Below are 17,780 nucleotides of genomic sequence, written 5' to 3' on the forward strand. Positions count from 1 at the left end.
AATGAGAGGTTGCATATTTCATTCCTCTCCCTGTAGCCCTACATATCTTACTGAATGCATCTCATAGCTAATTAATAATGTTTCTTAATATATAATCAAAAGTAGCACATATAACAATGGAAAATACAGAAAACAGAATTAAACTGAGGATATGCATGTAAGTAAGCTTGCTTGGTTACTGTCAATTTGCAAACTTAAATGTCACTAGGCATTAAATAATGTAAATCAAAGGTTTTCAAACGGAAACAGTTGATGTCACAATGGTGGGGTTGTGTGTATATTTTTATTTGAATAAAGAGTACTCAAAAACCACAAAATCTAAATTTTACATTCATTGTCACACCTAAGTGTGTTGAAAGAAAATCTGCAGTCATAAACAGAGGAAGCCGTATTCTCAACAATTACACAGCGGACAGAATCAAGTAGACACATTAAAAAAAAAAAAATGTTAATATGAGCAGTCATCCGTGCATGCGGTCATCTTGTAAGTGCATGTCCTGGTCAAGGTTCAGAAAGGATCACAAATCCTATCCCAAGAAACACAGGGCAGAAGGCTGGGGTACATCCTGGATCAAATATAAACCTTTACATAAAAGAAAGTAGTTCTATTGCCAGTCTTGATTAAATATAAGATGCATACTGGAGGACATTTGTAATGTGGTACATCCAAAACAAGTCATTCAGCACTTATCAACTCAAAGGAGGGTTTCACAGTAACATCAAACAGAATGAAAATCCAGTATCCTAAGACAACTGATATACGTGTGTGTTTTCCATACAGTACCTGCAGCTTAAAGCGTTTCATACAGCTTTAAAATAACATGTTTATTTATGGGAATTAATCTATGCAGTATGTACAGAAAAAACAGAATGCATGTTTCCAAGGAGGAGAGAGACTGCGCCAAGAATGCAAAGAAGTGTGTTTAGGGAGAGAAATGCTGATTTGTGAAAAATGGGTTTAAACTTGGCATAATATTCCAGAATTTGATTTCGAACTAATTCCTGGATGATCAAATTCAAAAAAGGAAATGTTCCTTCCAGTATCCTCCTATCAGTAAACAAACACACTTTATTTCAGTATGTCTCCTTCTGCTATTTCTGAAGGAATTATGTTGTTGGAGTTGGATCATGGTGATATTGCCGTAATTAATCTTTCACCCGTGGATTTTCTGGCATGTGATAAGGTACTCTGGATAGGCTTGGGTGTCATTGAAGATGACAAATATTGTGGGAGAGTCTACACGGTCCACCACACTGTGGTATCTCAGGGGCATCGCTGAGCCTTCTTTCAGAGGAGTGGTCTTCATGTCATGGTTGCCCTTGGTGAAGTCCCCTGTCAGAACTTTGGTCACAAACACAAACTTGTGGCCATCAGCGTTGGGGGGTGAGTACTGATCCTGGACGGAGACGGCCGAGCTTACCGCAAAGTAAACCCCCTGGCCATACACAGTAGCTGTAGGTATAAAGAGCAATGGGAAATGAAGTGTTAGAACAGTGTGCTAAGCTGAAACTAACAGGTGAGGTCAGGTTGGGGGGCATGTCCTGCTACAGCGCCCACCACATGACACAACAGCTCAGGATCCCAGTTGGCGACCCCCCCCCAGACTGATGCAAGGTCCAGTCCCACCCTCTGGAAGTGCCCATCTATCTGCTGCAGCCAGGTGTTACATGGGCATCTCCTTGGCCTGGTCACCCTCAGAGAATCGCACCACAATTAATTAAACTATTATTATCTGCTACATCCACCTTTTAACTGTTTATCCAGTATAGGGTCACACAGGGGGGCAGGACCCCGTCCCAGGCAACATAGGGCACAAGGCAGGGACACCCTGGACCCTGGGAGAAATGCCAGTTCATCACAAGACAGACACCACGAGAAACACAAAGGCTTCAGTACACCTAACTACACATCTTTTGACTGCAGGAAGAAACACCTGCAACATGTGGAGAGAAAGCAAACCAACCACACACAGAAGCAGGTGGGATTTAAAACTACAACCTTCAAGGTCTAGGGCTTCAGCGGGTTCTACAGTCACCGTGCTGCTCCATCTCTGTTACAGAGTCAAAACAGTTTTGTTTTTTTAAACTCGTGCTGCTGTTCAATGTACTCGTAGGTCTCTTCCTCACCATTTTTTCCACAGAAGCTTCTGTTGAACCCATGAATGCAGATCTCCTTCACACTCATTTCCCCTGTTCCATGGTACAGCGTTCTCTCTATCACGGGTTCAGTGCAGCTCTCCGTAACACTGGCCTTTTTCAACTTGTACTGGCTGAGTAGGAGATTATTTGTAATCTTTTCCACCTGTGAAGCAAAACACAATGTCCATATTTTCTTGATAATATCTAAAACCAGTGAGATTATTTGGTAAAATTGCTTTGATGGGGTACCACATGAAATTGATTTTCTACATTACTTGCACATTTCTGGGCTGTGAGGGTCCAGAGAGATACGAGTTTCTGCAGGCTGGAGTAGTAGGTGGGTGTATCGATAGGTGATGCGTGCAATACAGCAGCAGCGCCAAAAGCTTATTTCTATTGGCCAAAAATGCTGTTGGAAATTTTACTTGATTAACAGATATCTACAATTAAATGCCTGTTTCATATTTGTTCATGAAGCATAAGACCTGTCCTACTATTTACTCTTACTGCCTTACTTCCAGAAAGAATGTGTGTGGTTCCACCCACTTCTCCACACTCTTGCTATTGACACACCCACCTTTTGACTTGCCCACTCACCTTTTGACACGCCCACAAACCTTTCAAGGCACCTTTATGACACGCCCACAAACTTTGACATACCCAGCTTTCAACATGCCCACAAACTTTTCAACATACTCAAAAATCTTTTCACACACCCACCTTTCTACACGCCCAAAAACCTTTCAACACACCAATTCAACACACCAACAAACCTTCTGACACACCCACCGTTCAACACACCCACCTTTCAACACGCCCACAAACCATTCGAGACTCCCAGTTCTCAACACACCCAGTGCTCCAGCCTGCAGAGACCTAAACTTGTGTCCAGAGCCTATCCTGGACACTAACACATACATTTTCTCTAAACAGCATGCAAACAAATCCTCACCTTTATGATTCTGATCTTGTTGTGGTATTCCCTGATGGTTTCATAAAAATGCTTGACAACGTCAGAGAATTCAGTGGAGTTCTCGTCAACTCTGGATGCTTCAGACATATTTGACAGAAGACTGTAGTCTTCCTCTGAGCAAAAAATGAATACAGGCATAGACAAATGTGAAAATGGGACCCAAGGATAATACTTTTTAATGTCACAGCACATAAATTAACTAAAATGAATGAAAAAAAATAAATTCATAAATACTGAAAATATATCTACAATCAAATAAACAAATCATATATTTACTGTAATGACATACAGCTCTTCAGAAATATTTCCTTGTCAGCAGTTTTACCTGATATAGTCATATCCCCTGGTGTGAGGATTTTTCTTCTGATTGGAACTGATTTTCCTGAGCTAATGCTATATTCTTGCATTGTTTCAAAATTTATCATGTAAGGCTGATTATCAAATATGATATCAATCTTCTTTAGCTTCATTTGCCAGGAATTCTCTATGAAAATATTGGCGTTGCCAGGGTACGGTACCGACTGCGACTTGGCATCATGCCACACCCACTGCACAGTGCGCAGAATTTCTGAGTCGGATGCCGTGTTTGAAATCCACTTCAGCAGCTGCTTCAGCTCTGAAGCTGCACTCTGGACATATTCCCTGAATCCCGAGATCATGGCAGTAGTCCCTTGAATATGGATATCAACTGCATGCTTTCTTCTGAGGATGTCTATACATTTCCTCTGGTGTTCACACAGTTTCTTAAAGCACTTGTCCTCGACTTTTTCCTCGCACTGCCGTACGTCAACCTTCTTTCCAAGGGCAATGTCTACCCTAATAAGATCATGACCGTAACGTGCAAACACCAAAATCTCAGCATTATTCGCTGCTATAATGGCATCCTGAAGGGACATGCAGATGGCTCTTTCCAGTTGGAAATCTGCAGTGGGACCCTGTTCCCTCCTGGAAAGTTCTAAGACCTTTTGCAGTTCATCATCTTCAGCTTCTGCCTGTCTAGTGCTGTTTTCCATGGAGAGTTGTATTGCCAGACAGAGTTTAGCATCCTCCTCAAGGTCATGATAACTTTCCAGAAAAAGCTGGGCAGCATGGCCCAACACTGTCTCATCATCTCCTCCTGTTGTGGTCTGCAACGTGTCTTCTACACTTACATCATCTTCTGCCTGGTCTTCAGTATTTGTGATAGCATTACATTCCTCTGCACTGTCCTGATCTGTGGAGCCTGAATCCATATGGATAATGGAGACAAGCTTTTTAGCCTCTTCTATAATACCTAAACAAGGACATTAAACAGAAATACCTTAAAATAACAATAACAATAACAATAATTCTTAGTTAATGGGCTTATATGCGTCCATATTAACAAACCTCCTTCAGCAGCATTAATGCCATTAACAGGAGCATCAGCCTGATTTATGGAATTTCTACGAAAGTTTTGTTGTGACATCATTTTCCATGCTGATTCCAAGATGTCCTGCAGTACAACAAACAGCAGGTTAGAATTAAATCAAATCAAATCAAATCACTTTTATTGTCACGTACACAGATACGGTTCATGGGAGCAAAATGCAAGGTGCAAAGCCTCTCAAAGCAGCCGCAGTATAACACGAATTAACAATCAAAATACAAGTATAAATATATAAAACATGGAAAAGTGTATAAGAACATAAGAACTATACAAACGAGAGGAGGCCATTCGGCCCATCGAGCTCGCTTGGGGAGAACTTAACTAATAGCTCAGAGTTGTTAAAATCTTATCTAGCTCTGATTTAAAGGAAACTGTTATGCGGTTGTGCAATAAGAATGCACAGTTATTTAATGTGCAGAAGAGCATCACATGCAATGTGTGCTCTTATGACATTGTAGAAGTATTCTCACAAGGTACAAAATTCATCCACACATTTTCCATAAACACTTGCTCAATAGGGCCTTAGGAAACCCAACATAAAATATAAAATAAAATAAATATATAAACAAACAAATCCTTAAAGTATGCTCTTGCTTTCAAATCACTAAACTACATAAAGCGTAGTAAATCATGCAGTATTAGCAACTAATGGCTGTAAGCACCAGTACTGTCTATGTGGATTCATGGCTGTAACCTCTCTTGTTACTCATACCACAGGTTGCTGGTACTAAACCATATTTCATAAGCAGTTGCTGAAATTGGAAGGAGCTCCGAGTCACCTCATTTTCCAAGGGCTCCCAGTGAACCTTGTCCAAGCTGACGTGGACCTCAAATTTCTGCTCCATTTCCTTCAGTATTTCAACTCCTTCCCCATGGACCAGGAAGCGAGCCACTCCAGGCTGGTTTAATGTGATAGTCTTGGTCTGAATAGAGGTCATGATGCTACGCAGGAAATCTTCTGCTGCCTGGCAGGCCGTGAAGTTCCCGTGTATCTGAGAAATGAAACCGAATGTTGTAACTTCAAGAAATGTGGAGCGATTTGAAGCAGGACTGTAAAAATACATTTTCTTTAACATGCAACTTCAAACCAAAATCAAAGCAACATAAACATACTCTAAATCCAGAGACATCCTTTGATTCCAAGGGTAAGATTGAGAGCTGGTCCATGTCAGCCAGAATCTGGTCATAGTAGGTTTGAATGTATCGTAGCCTACCGGGCTCCATAGGGATTACAACCTCCGTCTGAATCGGCGTACTGAGAAACTCGAAAATTTTACTCCTCTTCTCATCCTCCATACCTTTGACTGTCAAAACTTCAATTTTATCACCCTTTTTGGGAATCGTCACTGAACAGAGCTCTAGGGAATTTATGAACGTTGGCCACTCCTTCGAGTACAACATGCACTCGATGTCTGAAGAGACCGCTATGCTAAATTCAAAAACTGAAGACTTTATAATGTCACAGGCTTCCTCCACCATACTCAGAGACAGTGCCAAGACCATCACCGTGCAGTCTGTTACACTGTATATGCATGCTAGATCCTGTTGTCTTAGATTTTTCAGAATTGTATCCTTGACTTCTTCTCTTGAGAGAAACATTGCCTTTGTCTTTTCAAGAGTCACACAGGCCTGAGCAAAGCCAGTGAAAAACTCCAGAATTTTGCCCTTCAGCTGCTCCGTTCCCAGCTTGTTTGGCCCAGCAATTTCCACCACATTGCCCACAATGCTAATTACATAACCATGATGTGAGTTTTGAAGGTCTTTGAGGTAGTCGCTTGTTTTAAATAGGCTGAGTTTCAGTGGGTCAGAGAGTGTAATACCAGAGAAGAACGTGTCAGCTACAGTATCCTTTATCTCCTCAACCAGTCCTTGTTCGGGAATAGGCAAGTAGGTATGTGTATCTGTGACAGGAGTAGTCTGGGTTTGTTTTTCTATGTCATTTTCTGGTGGCCCAAGACTGATATTTTGTGCCAAGTCAAGAACCGTGTTTTGTGTTTGCGTGACACTCTGAGTCAGTGGGATTTCTTCAGTCTGTAGAAAATCAAAGTAAGGCTGAATTTTCAAGTCCTGTTCTTCCAGTTTGTGGGATTTCCCAAGGACCCGTTCCACACCTGACGAAAAGTATTTTTCTTATTAATATTTATAGAATGGTTTATAGCTATACTGTATTAACATAATATTTATCTGTATACCAGAATTTCACTCATATTTTTCATTAATTAATCACTGTAATATATTGTGCCATACAACCAATATCTCACCTTTTAAGTCTTCAAAAGATAGCTTGGCCATTCCATCTTGTATCATGACAACTTCCTTCACTTCTGTCTCACCACCACGCCTGCTTTCAAAATAAAGCTTGAGAAGATCATCTGAGACACTGGGAGCCAGGTTTTGCACCAAAATGGAGTCTGTCTGATGTACTTGTTCAGGATGAATGGTGGCACCATCCAAAGTCTTCATTTTAATTTTCAGAGAAACATTTTGAAAATCTGCCCAAATATATATGAAGGGCGAAAAATTAATAATACCGACAAATATAATTCACCAGCAACAATTAGTTTCAGTTCGTTTTTTACTCACCATTCACATAAAGCTATAAATCTATTAATACAACTGCATAATTTTATATATAAACAAACACACACACACACATATATACATATATATATATATACATACATACACACACACACACACATATATATATATATATACACATACATACATACTTACACACACACACACACACACACACACACACACACACACACACACACACACACACAAACCTTGTGGATTTTGGAAGGTAAAGAGCGCCAAGTCTCCTTTGACAGAACGGATTACGGAGTATTCGTCGGAGTCTACGTTTGTCACATTTTCCACATACAACTGCACCATTTCCAAGTTGGTAGTAGGGTTTATCCCGCGGAGTAGTAGTCTTTTGGGGTCATGTGGCGCTTTCTTCCCCACTAACAGTGTAGTATTCTGCACAGTATGGCTTCCTTTAGCCAGAACCCTTTCAGCGGCTGAGAACAGATATATCCGTATATGTAAAACAATATTTAAGCAGTCTGTGCTGTGAAATACTTATGAAGTACAGGAATATGTTATCAAATGGTGATTTGAAATTAAACATTTGCCACATGTATATTTACCTTCCGATTCTTCAAACACGAGGACAGCACAACTGCCATTCTTTTGGACAGAAACAAGCGGTCCTCCTCCTGACCGTCTTTTATTTTCGAAATATAAAGTCAAAAACTCGTCCGTAAAGTTTTCAGGAATCCCGGACACCTCCAAAGTCCGGTTTTCCAACGTAATGTCAGACATACTAAAACGAAAGAGAAAGAAAAGAACAATCAGATGGCTGTAGAGTCGCAAACATTATTTTAAATAAACGATATTCTCTTTACGGTGGTTAAATACACTATTTTCGTCATTTTTTTTTGTTGAAGCAAAATAGCTTAAGTTCTACCTCACGCAGCGTCGCCCTAACCGGACTATTTAATACTTCCGAAATTACCCAGTGCCATATACTGTACCATCAATAACCCACGACTATCTACATTAAGTGCAATAACATTAATAAAAGTGACAAAACCCTAACCACGCTACTAGTCAAGTCTGAAAAGTCACGAAAAGAAAAGTGAAACCAGCAGGCGATCATTACAGGCAGCCAAAAACAAATATTATTATTAGTGCAAGACTTATTACTTGAGCTGACGAGCAGATATAAATATGATCTTAGGAAGCACAGGCAATGCGTAGCAAAGAAATTTGTTCTGACGTTGCCATTTTTATTTTTACCCGAATTAATGCCGGATCGTGAAATCCGACATGTCAGTGCCCCTGGCTGCGTTTACACGGAAACGTTTGCTGCGCTTACTTCCCGATCCCACGCAGCTGCGCACAAGCAGGGGTGAGGATGAGGAGCGAATGAAATGCGACACGGACGGGACGGGCGATGTCTCATGACCGTAAAAATAAATCATAATGTAAATGTTTATTACCCCGGCACACATTTAAACATTCGCAGCTGTGGGTTTTAACGTGTACGTATTTGTTAACCTGATTTTGTGGATGCGTAGTGTTGCATTTATTACACTGTCATAGCTAAAATGTAAAAGCTGAATATCATATTCTGTTGTCGCTTCTGAAAATATACTGCATTTTCTCTGCGTTTGTCCGTCCCAGATTAAGTTTTACGCCATTAATGTGTTTATGTGACTGAGTCAATGGGTCGTATTAAGCTGACGTCATTGTCCAAGGTACAGTACGCATAAATGAAAACGAGGCGGCGGCCATTTTACCGGGGTGCGAGTGACAACAGCAGCAAGAAAACCCCGAATCTAAGTTTCTTCTGTATAACTTCGGATCGTACAAATCAAGGCAAAGATACCGAAAAGCTGCCGGAAGGCTACAGAAAACTTGGCTAAGGTCCATCGATCGAAAGAACTTAAACGACGATTCTGTCAAGAACTGGCACGTTCTGAGAATGGGCAGTATTTCAGTTAAATGCATAAAAAATACGTATCCATTTCCTTTTGAGCATTTTGTAATTCGTATTTTGCTGGACGGAAAAAATCAGATGTATGCTAATTTGAAACAAAATAGGTTGAGAAATTGTATTCTGTGTATTTAAAATACTTCATAAAATTTTAAGAACGTTTATTGCTAGGCTTACAGACTTTTAAATACAGCCTATCGCTATCCTTCGCATTATTCCAAGGAAAGAAGCTGCTTTGGTGATCGGTGCAAATTGCCTATTAGTATATGCAGTAAAATATAGGCATATATTGCTGACTGAATGTCAGTATCCTCCTGAGACTCCACCCATTCATTTATGTCCATTGTAGTGGACATCTTTTCACCGATGTAAGGAAACATATTTATTCCTGTTGTACACTAAAGAGGACATGCTGTGGAATTAAAAATAAAAATAAATTTGAAAAAATCTAAATTGTAAGATGTCTTATTTCCTCCAAAGACAAATAACCTAAAGTTGTAGGACACTTTTTTCCTTGGGTCTCAGGAGGATATAGGACGATGTTTGCACAGTACTGCAAACAGCAGTACTGTGCTCTATAGTGTTAATTTCGTCACCTATTTTTAATTTAGTCTTAGTCTTAGTCTTGTGCCAAATGTCCTTGTTAGTTTTAGTCATATTTAGTCATTCACATATCTTTTTTTGTTAGTCAAGTTTTAGTCGACTAAAAGTCTCGTCATTTTAGTCTAGTTTTAGTCAAAAGAAAACTCAAGGTATCTTGGTCAAGTTTTAGTCGACTAAAAGTCTTTTAATTTTAGTCTGGTTTTAGTCAAAAAAGAACTCAATATATTTTAGTCTAGCTTTAGTCAAAAAATTGTAGTCTTTTTTAAAATAACACATTATTACTGAGATTATTACTGATACACATTTCAGTAAAAAAAAGTGTTTCACATATCTCAAACATTGGTTAAATGTCATAATTACCTGACAAAATACACTTGTTGAATGATTTTTGTTGAATGCAAATGTTAAACGTGTCTGGTTTTCAATTTCTGATTTAGGAGACACATTCACAAATGATTAACCTGTTCTGAAGAGCATTTTATTTTAACCAACACAATTCAAAAGCTGCCCCACTTTCCGCGCCCGTGATGTGAAGACCCACACATGCATGTGGCAAAATAAGTTAACATAAAATATATATAACCTGCTTAATGTGCTAAAACACCATAGCTAACTTAGGCTATTTGATTTACAGCGTAGATGCCTAAAATCAACATTAGCTTATGAGACGTTAATTTAGGTTAACTTACCTGAATGTGTGGGTGGTTAGCCTTTAGATGTCGTTTAAGGTTGGTGGTGTTTTTCCCCGAAATTCTTTGTCCGCAGTGTTTCCCGTCAGTTATGATGACACATTCTGACTTTTTGTCAGTATCATTGTACTTAAAATGCGACCAAATATCGAGCCTCTTCCTTCGACCTAGCATGTCGTCGTCGCTCGTCACTCGTGTTCGCTTTGTGTGTTGTGTGTTCAGCAGGAGTATGAGACCTGTAACTTGAGCAACAGCGCGAAGCCGCGAAATCGTTCTGAATATTTTAAAGCCGTAACAGCTGATGAAAAAGCAGAGACGATTGTAGACGAAAATGAAGAGAGATTTTATCTTAGTTTTTATTTTATGCAAAACATTTTCGTCTCGTCTTTTTTCGTCAACAATAATCCATGTTAATTTAGTCTTAGTCAGCGTTTTTGGACAGTGGTGCAGTCTTGTCACCGTCTCGTCTTAGTCATGAAAAAAAAGGTCGTTGACGAACATATTTCGTCTCGTCTGACGAAATTAACACTAGTGCTGTAGAACTTGTAAATGAACTCGCTAGCCTCCTAAGGCTAGTGGCATTCTAAATTAAGTTAATTTCAACAGACATGCTCAGGCAGTGGCATCAGGGACGGTTTACGGACTGGGCCAGCGGGGCGGCTGCCCAGGGGCCCTTGGGGTGCAGGGGGCCCGTGGGGCCCCTAGCCCAAAACAATTTGCAACGCTTATCAACAATGTATTTTCGTTTGTCTATTTTAGAGGGCCTACATTCTTTGATCCTCTGCCTACAAGGGCATTGTGGTGGTTGTGGTGGTGGTGCTGGTGGTGGCGGGGGGGGCACCTCGCGAACGTTTTGCCCAGGGGCCCACACAACCCATAATCCGTCCCTGAGTGGCATCTTGTGGTTTGTCATATATGGAAACCTTCATTAGCGATAAATCAGGCTAGCTAGTTTTGTTCCTAAGGACAAAGTTAATTTCTATCACCAAAACGTGGGAGTTTTTATAGCCACTGATCTTGTGTAAAAGGGAGAACCGACTGGTGAACTTGACGTTGCATATTATCTGCGTCGCAGTCGCAGGTCCGGTTTGTATTTTTTGAGTGTATATCTAAATAACAGTTTCTTTGACTTTATGTTCGGCACCCTACTGTAAGACAAAGCTGGGAATTCACGCATTACGATCATTTAAGAAAGCGTTACGGCACCTCATTGCGCCTGCATTTACACTTTATGGTTGACTGTGTGGTAGATTACTTCCTTCAAATGATACGAAGAAATGCCTCAGTGCCATTTACATGAACAAAATACAGCTTTTCACAGTCCTGAGCACTCGCTATACATTTAGTTTATATGAAACTTTCTTTAACATTGAAAAGAAATACAGAACTTTATACATCTGTGCGACGGATGTCTCCAACATTCCCTGGTAAAATGGCCGCTACGCACAAATCGTGACGTAATACGCATGTAAACTAATACAACCCATTGCTAAGAAGGGAGAATACCTTCTTACATAGTACTGCTTAGAGGCGGGTGGTCCATAGAGATAAAGAGCAAGTACCTTCTCTATTTTTGAGATTAAATTATGAAATAACCTATTAGTAAAACCTTATTGTAATTTTAAGACACATTTTCTGTCAGCCAAGAACAGTTGTAATATTATTAAATGTATTGCAATGTTGGAAACAGTGACACCTAGAGGCCAGAATGAATGGGCAGGTTTGGGGTGGTGCTGAGAGCCAGGGGAGGTTAAAGCTGAGCTACCTCAAATCAACCCCTACCCCACCCCCCGGGGTTATTTGGGCATAAGGCTTAAAATGGCCTGCCAATACAATTATAGCTCCATTGTGAATCAACAATCAGAATGATTTCCAAGCTTTATCTTAATGTGTTTTTCTCTACCATAGCAATGCACATGCATATACACCGACAGGCCAAAACATTATGACCACCCCCATGAGAAATGAATAATGTTGAGTATCTTGTAAAAACAGTGCATATTAAGCTCTGAGATGTGTTAGATGGTAAGCTAACATTTGGTCCTCGTGGTCAACATGTTGAATGCAGAAGGAATGTGTAGGACCACATCATTATAGTCATCTGTGGTGAGTACCTATTGAGAGTGGTCCAAGGGGAGGAAAACTATCATCCTGGCTATCATGTCTGGTACAAACCAACAGAAGGGTTACTGTAATACAAATGGCAGATAATATTGGTGATGCTCACTGGAGTAATGTGTCACGACAAGCAGGGTGCCCATATTTTGGTGGTAACTGGATTTATTCGATGCAAGATCTTAAATGGGCTGATATATCATGAGGACCATTATCTGGATGGAAGGTGGAGGCAGATATCTTTGGTGAATAGCCACACTCTTTGTCCTGGTTGGAGGAATGGACCACGGTGACAACAGCAATCAGCTGCCCTCTTCTGTCTTCAGAATGTGTGTTTAGCAGACTTTCTCACTTCATCTGTACTAATCCATTGCTGGTATCTTGCTGGGTTCTGTCTCTCAAAGGAACAGTGGGGATTGGTGACCTAAAACACACTGGAAAGGGGTACAGTGAGTTCTGGGCATACTTGGCCCATGGCAGAAACTGGGTCCAGTCTCACTGATTGTTAGTCGAGTATGATTGCAGAAATCCATCTGTCTCCTGATTCAGTCTCTCAGACTGAGCATTCGTCTAGGGGTGATATCCCGAGGACAAGCTTAAGGAGAATCTCATCCACCAGCAAAATACCCACCAAAACCTAGCCGTACACTGGGGGCCCAGAACGCTTATTATGTCCTCAGACAATCCATACATCCAGAAGACATGGTGGAAGACAACCTCTACCAGTTCCAGTGCCAATGGCACCTTGGTCAGAGGTACCAAGTGGCACATCTTGGAGAACCGATCATTAATGATTGAGGCCACGGTACAGCTTTGAAATTTGGGCATGTCAGTGATGAAATCCATTGAGATATATCAGGGTCAGCGCCTGAATGACCCCGCCCTCTGAGGGTTCCCTGCGTGGCCAACAGCCATTGCTGGCCATTCTGCCTTCCCCCATCTTCTCTGTCTCTTGCTTTTCAACCCTAGTGTGTTTTCCCTATTCCCCAGACCCCTGCGTAACCTAATGGGTTGCGCATGCTTCTCAAGGATGGAGAGCCCTCTGGTTGTGGGTTCTAGCCCAGCCTCACCTGTCTTGTTTGTTTTCTGTTTTTTCCCCCTATTGCTTATTATTAGTGATCATTGCTTCCCAGTTTTGAGTTAGCATGCTGTTTTATTATCTTCTGCTTGTATTTCTTTTAGTCCATTTCCTAGTCTTGGTGTTTGAGTTCGCTTGTCCAGTGCTCATTTATTTTAGTTCATTCCACCTGTTGCCTGTTGTCCTGCTTTGTTGTTTGATTGGTTGTTTTTGATTATTTACACCTGCCCTTTGTTAGTCCTCAGTATCAGTGTATTTAACTACCAGCCTTTGTTGATTTCCCCAGTCAGTCATTGTGATCTGTTCTGCAAGTGTCACTCTGCCTGTCTCCTTAGTTCTAGTTTCTATATTACTTGTTTGCCTGTGAAGGTTTGTTTATGGTTTAGTGTGCAGCGTTTTCCCCTTATTTCTGACTCCTCGTGGTCTTTGCTGTTTTTTTGGTATTTGTTCCCAGTGTGTTTGGTTAGATCTATTCTTAATAAACCTCTCTGTCTTGGAGCAACTAGTGGATTGTCACTTCATTCTGCCTGCACCATGCCCCGAGTTCATAAAAGATGTAGGACCAGGGGGTCTGATGTGCTTGGAATAGACACAGATGGGGCAGAAGGAGACATCTTCAGGCTTCTAGAGACTGCCACCAGTAGCACAGACTCACCAAATCTGTAGTTTCCAGATTCTTGGGTGCCTAGAGCTCAGTGAAGAGTGGGTCCACTGCATGACCTGGACTGGATGAGAGATACATTAAGCAATACGGTGGCCCTGCTGCCCAGAGTAGAGACAGACCCTGCTGCATGCAACTCTGATGCCGCACAGGAGTTAGCGGAGCTCTGCCTTGTTGCATGTATACCCTAAATTGTGCATTGCAATTTCATTAGAAGACATTTACAAAGACGTTTCTCCCTGACTTTGAGGACAATCTTGCCCGATCTGACTCCCTGGAATTTTGATAGCTGCCTTGTTTTTGCTTTTATTACTGGTAGCATGAAACCAGGAGAACTGGTTTCGACTTGTCAGACAACTGGGCGCTTTTCTGCCCTGCTCTTCTTTGGTTGTGTCCTCTTATGTGCTTTTGCATTCCTGTTCCCCCAGACCCCTATTATTCAAATCAAGGTCCTCGAGGTCTGAGCACTGCTGGTTTTCCAGCCTTCCTTTACCTGTGAGCCAGGTGTGAAGCCTCTGACCAATCAGAATCAGTAATTATTAAACTAACTACCAGGGAGAACTGAAAACAAGGCCTGGATTTAGAATCAAAGTCCAGATTTGAAGAGCCCTGCCCCAGACCCTGTTTTCCTCCTGAATGCTCATCCTGACAACCATCTATGTGTGCCTGAGTTTTCTACTTTTCCTGCATCCTCACACGAGTTTGCCTGTTCGCTCACTCCCCTGGTTAGATCACCAGTTAGGGCTGAATGATTTGGGGAAAACGTCTAACCACAATTTTTCTGACAGATATTACGATTGCAATTTGATTTGCAATGTAATTTAAAAAAAAATTCTGTTCAATATTCAATGTGTAATAGTTTTAAAACATACAATGCAGCATTACCATGTGAGATGCCATCAAAATATCAATGTACACCCTGGCAGTAGAGGGTCTCTTTGTTCCTCAGTGCCAGACTCTTGATCTGGCATCTGCATACTTTCTTGCAGTTGGGTCTTCTTGTGTGGAGGAGCTGCATAAGAGTGGGAAGCACAGCAGGGCTCAGGTTGCCAAGCCCGCAGAGTCACCCAGTGTGAAATAGGTGGAACGCAGGCCACTGATCATCCAACCTGAAGGCGGAGTTAAAAATGCCTCCCTGTTCGAATTGTATGGCGGCAAGATACACCATACACTAGGTCAGCAACAGCAAATCCTTCACCATAGCTGTGGATCAATCTGGAAAATCTGCTTGGCGACCCAAGAAACCCAAGGTGAACTGGAATTCCTTAACTCATCCTCTGCCCAGGTCAGATTTGTTGGTTCACCAATGAACACTTGGGTAGAGGATAAGTAATGAAATTCCTGTTCCATCTCGGATACCATCCTCTGCTGTACTCAAAGTAAGTCTACAGGTTGTCTTTGGGTTTTGAGTGGATGAAGCTGTGGTATCGTTCTGAACACCATGCTCTGGAACCTGTGTTTATCTGCACAGTAACATCCTTTGGTGTAGACTGGCTATATCGACTGGGTGCCAAGATATCATACACCTGATTGCCTTCCGCAACTTCCTGTTCTGTATAGAGGAGTCATTTGTTCATGGTGAATAAAGCTGATTGTGTTTCATGCATTCAAGTAAGAATTGAAGTTCAGTGTCACTTTAATTCAGTTTTAATTTCTGGGGCAGACCTTCTATGCCTTTATGTGTCAGGAACTTCAAAATATAGTTAAATAAGAGTTGAATCACTCTGCAGCGTCTTGGATCACAGATTACCTGTACACTGTAAGCTGGAATAGTTTAAGGTTTGTAGTATGACTGCAAATCCAATGAATGCAATCCATTCATCTCTAACTACACCCCTGGAATAAACACACAACACTGACATATTTATACTTTAATTTTTTTTCAGGAACCTTAATGTATGGACAATAAAATATAACCTATAACACAAAAGTGGACAGTTTTTAAGAGCTCCCCCTAAACATCAAACCCTGTTGCTCTTAATATGCCTCAAAAGTTTTTTATTGTATGAAAACTGTTGTCACTGACATTTTAGAGGGTGCCTTCTGTAAATCGAGAGAGAGAGATGGATAATGCCGCTTCTTTCAAAAAGATTTATGACCTAAAGGTCAAAAGGTTATGGGTCAAGAGTTCACTGGGGGGGGCGTGGTTAGGTTGGAGCCAGGTGATGTCACGACAAGTGTTGTTGCGAGATGGGGTTTATTGCGGGGTGGTTTTTGTAAATTATTTATGTATTTATTTTTTATTATTATTATTTATTTATTTATTATAATTATTTTATTTATTATTATTTTATTATTTATTTTATTTTTATTATTATTTTATTTTGACTAGTGGGGGAGAGTGAAATGAAGTTTCAGTGGTTTGTCCGAATAGCCCCGTGCTATGAGGGTGACGGTGCTGAGTGCGGAGCGTGTAAATGTTGGTCCGGTCCGGAGCGTGTAAATGTTGGTCCGGTCCGGAGCGTGTAAATGTTGCGGATAAGGACTTTGGACATTCTGCAAAGGACTCGGAGATTGTGAGAGCGATGTTGGAGCTTATCCCTGTGTTGCGCGAGTCTGAAAGAAACTGTGTGAAAATGAGAAAGTTGAAGTTGGAGCTAAGAATGAGAGGAGGAGGAGGAGGAGGGTCTGATGCTATCCTCCAATAAACGCTTAGCAGCAGCAGTTTGGCCATGTGTCTGTGAAAGCTGATCCCCCCCCCGCCACAGCAGCAGTTTGGCCATGTGTCTGTGAAAGCTGATCCCCCTCCCCCCCCGCAGCAGCAGTTTGGCCGTGTGTGCGTTTTTTTCTTGTTTGAAGTTTGGGTTTTTCTCATGCACCCGTTATTTACATCCCCGTAGGTCATCCCGGTCAACTTTATGGGCCACACATAAAATTGGACATTTTGTCTTACAGTATATAACATGTTTTTTTGTTTGTTTGAAGTTTTGGTTTTTCTGATACAGCCATTATTTACATCCCCGTAGGTCACCCCCGGGTCAAACTGTAATTGGGCCACACATCAAATTGGACATTTTGTCTTACAGTATATAACATGTTTTTTTGTTTGTTTGAAGTTTTGGTTTTTCTGATACAGCCGTTATTTACATCCCCGTAGGTCACCCCCGGGTCAAACTGTAATTGGGCCACACATCAAATTGGACATTTTGTCTTACAGTATATAACATGTTTTTTTTTTTGTTTGAAGTTTTGGTTTTTCTGATACGGCCGTTATTTACATCCCGGTAGGTCATCCCGGGTCGAGCGTATCGTCTGCGCATAAGTACAAATATGAGTTAAAAGAAAAACACCGCGACGTACATCAAATAGACATAATTAAGAAAATAAGATAATCCTCGGTATCCTAAAACTTGACAGGCTGTATATTTCTCATTAAATAAAAGTTAAAAACCTGCCGCCGATATTTTTATTATGCTGAGCGGTCACCATACGGGTTTTCCTCCTTTGCTAAAGAAACACCCACTGGAAAAAGAAGAAAAAAAAGAAAACTACACGGGACTTCCATAGAGTGAGTATATTATTTCTTTTATACATGTTTTATGATAAACGCTATACATTAAAATAACTTATTCTAATAATAGGTATTCTCTGTTTTTTTTGTACG

At 41.0% G+C, this 17,780-nt stretch overlaps 1 protein-coding gene across 2 annotated transcripts; it reads right to left on the bottom strand.

Annotated features, from left to right (window-relative positions):
* Positions 1–264: 264 nt before the first annotated feature.
* parp10 (poly(ADP-ribose) polymerase family member 10) lies at positions 265–8,449 on the bottom strand. 2 transcript variants are annotated; one of them, XM_023812016.2, is made up of 11 exons: positions 8,331–8,449; positions 7,679–7,854; positions 7,313–7,549; positions 6,782–7,012; positions 5,634–6,631; positions 5,300–5,512; positions 4,481–4,586; positions 3,438–4,385; positions 3,092–3,225; positions 2,128–2,302; positions 265–1,453 (listed from the first exon to the last, which is right to left on the bottom strand). In XM_023812016.2, the coding sequence occupies exons 2-11, from the start codon at positions 7,851–7,853 to the stop codon at positions 1,155–1,157; spliced, it is 3,516 nt and encodes a 1,171-aa protein (XP_023667784.1). In that variant the 5' UTR covers position 7,854; positions 8,331–8,449; the 3' UTR covers positions 265–1,154. The 2 variants fall into 2 exon arrangements, with proteins under 2 accessions (XP_023667784.1, XP_023667786.1); XM_023812018.2 differs by having other exon boundaries at positions 8,238–8,387.
* Between the last annotated feature and the right edge of the window lie 9,331 nt (positions 8,450–17,780).

This window comes from Paramormyrops kingsleyae, chromosome 23, assembly GCF_048594095.1.
Source record: "Paramormyrops kingsleyae isolate MSU_618 chromosome 23, PKINGS_0.4, whole genome shotgun sequence".
Taxonomy (NCBI): Eukaryota; Metazoa; Chordata; class Actinopteri; order Osteoglossiformes; family Mormyridae; genus Paramormyrops; species Paramormyrops kingsleyae.

What these genes read in the sequence shown, in the direction of transcription:
- parp10 (XM_023812016.2), bottom strand. Translation starts at nt 7,853, where the DNA reads ATGTCTGACATTACGTTGGAAAACCGGACTTTGGAGGTGTCCGGGATT. An exon ending in AGGATGTCTCTGGATTTAGA is followed by an intron (nt 5,513 to 5,633) that starts GTATGTTTATGT and finishes TTCATTTCTCAG; the next exon opens with ATACACGGGAACTTCACGGC. An exon ending in AAGCTTCTGTGGAAAAAATG is followed by an intron (nt 1,454 to 2,127) that starts GTGAGGAAGAGA and finishes TTATACCTACAG; the next exon opens with CTACTGTGTATGGCCAGGGG.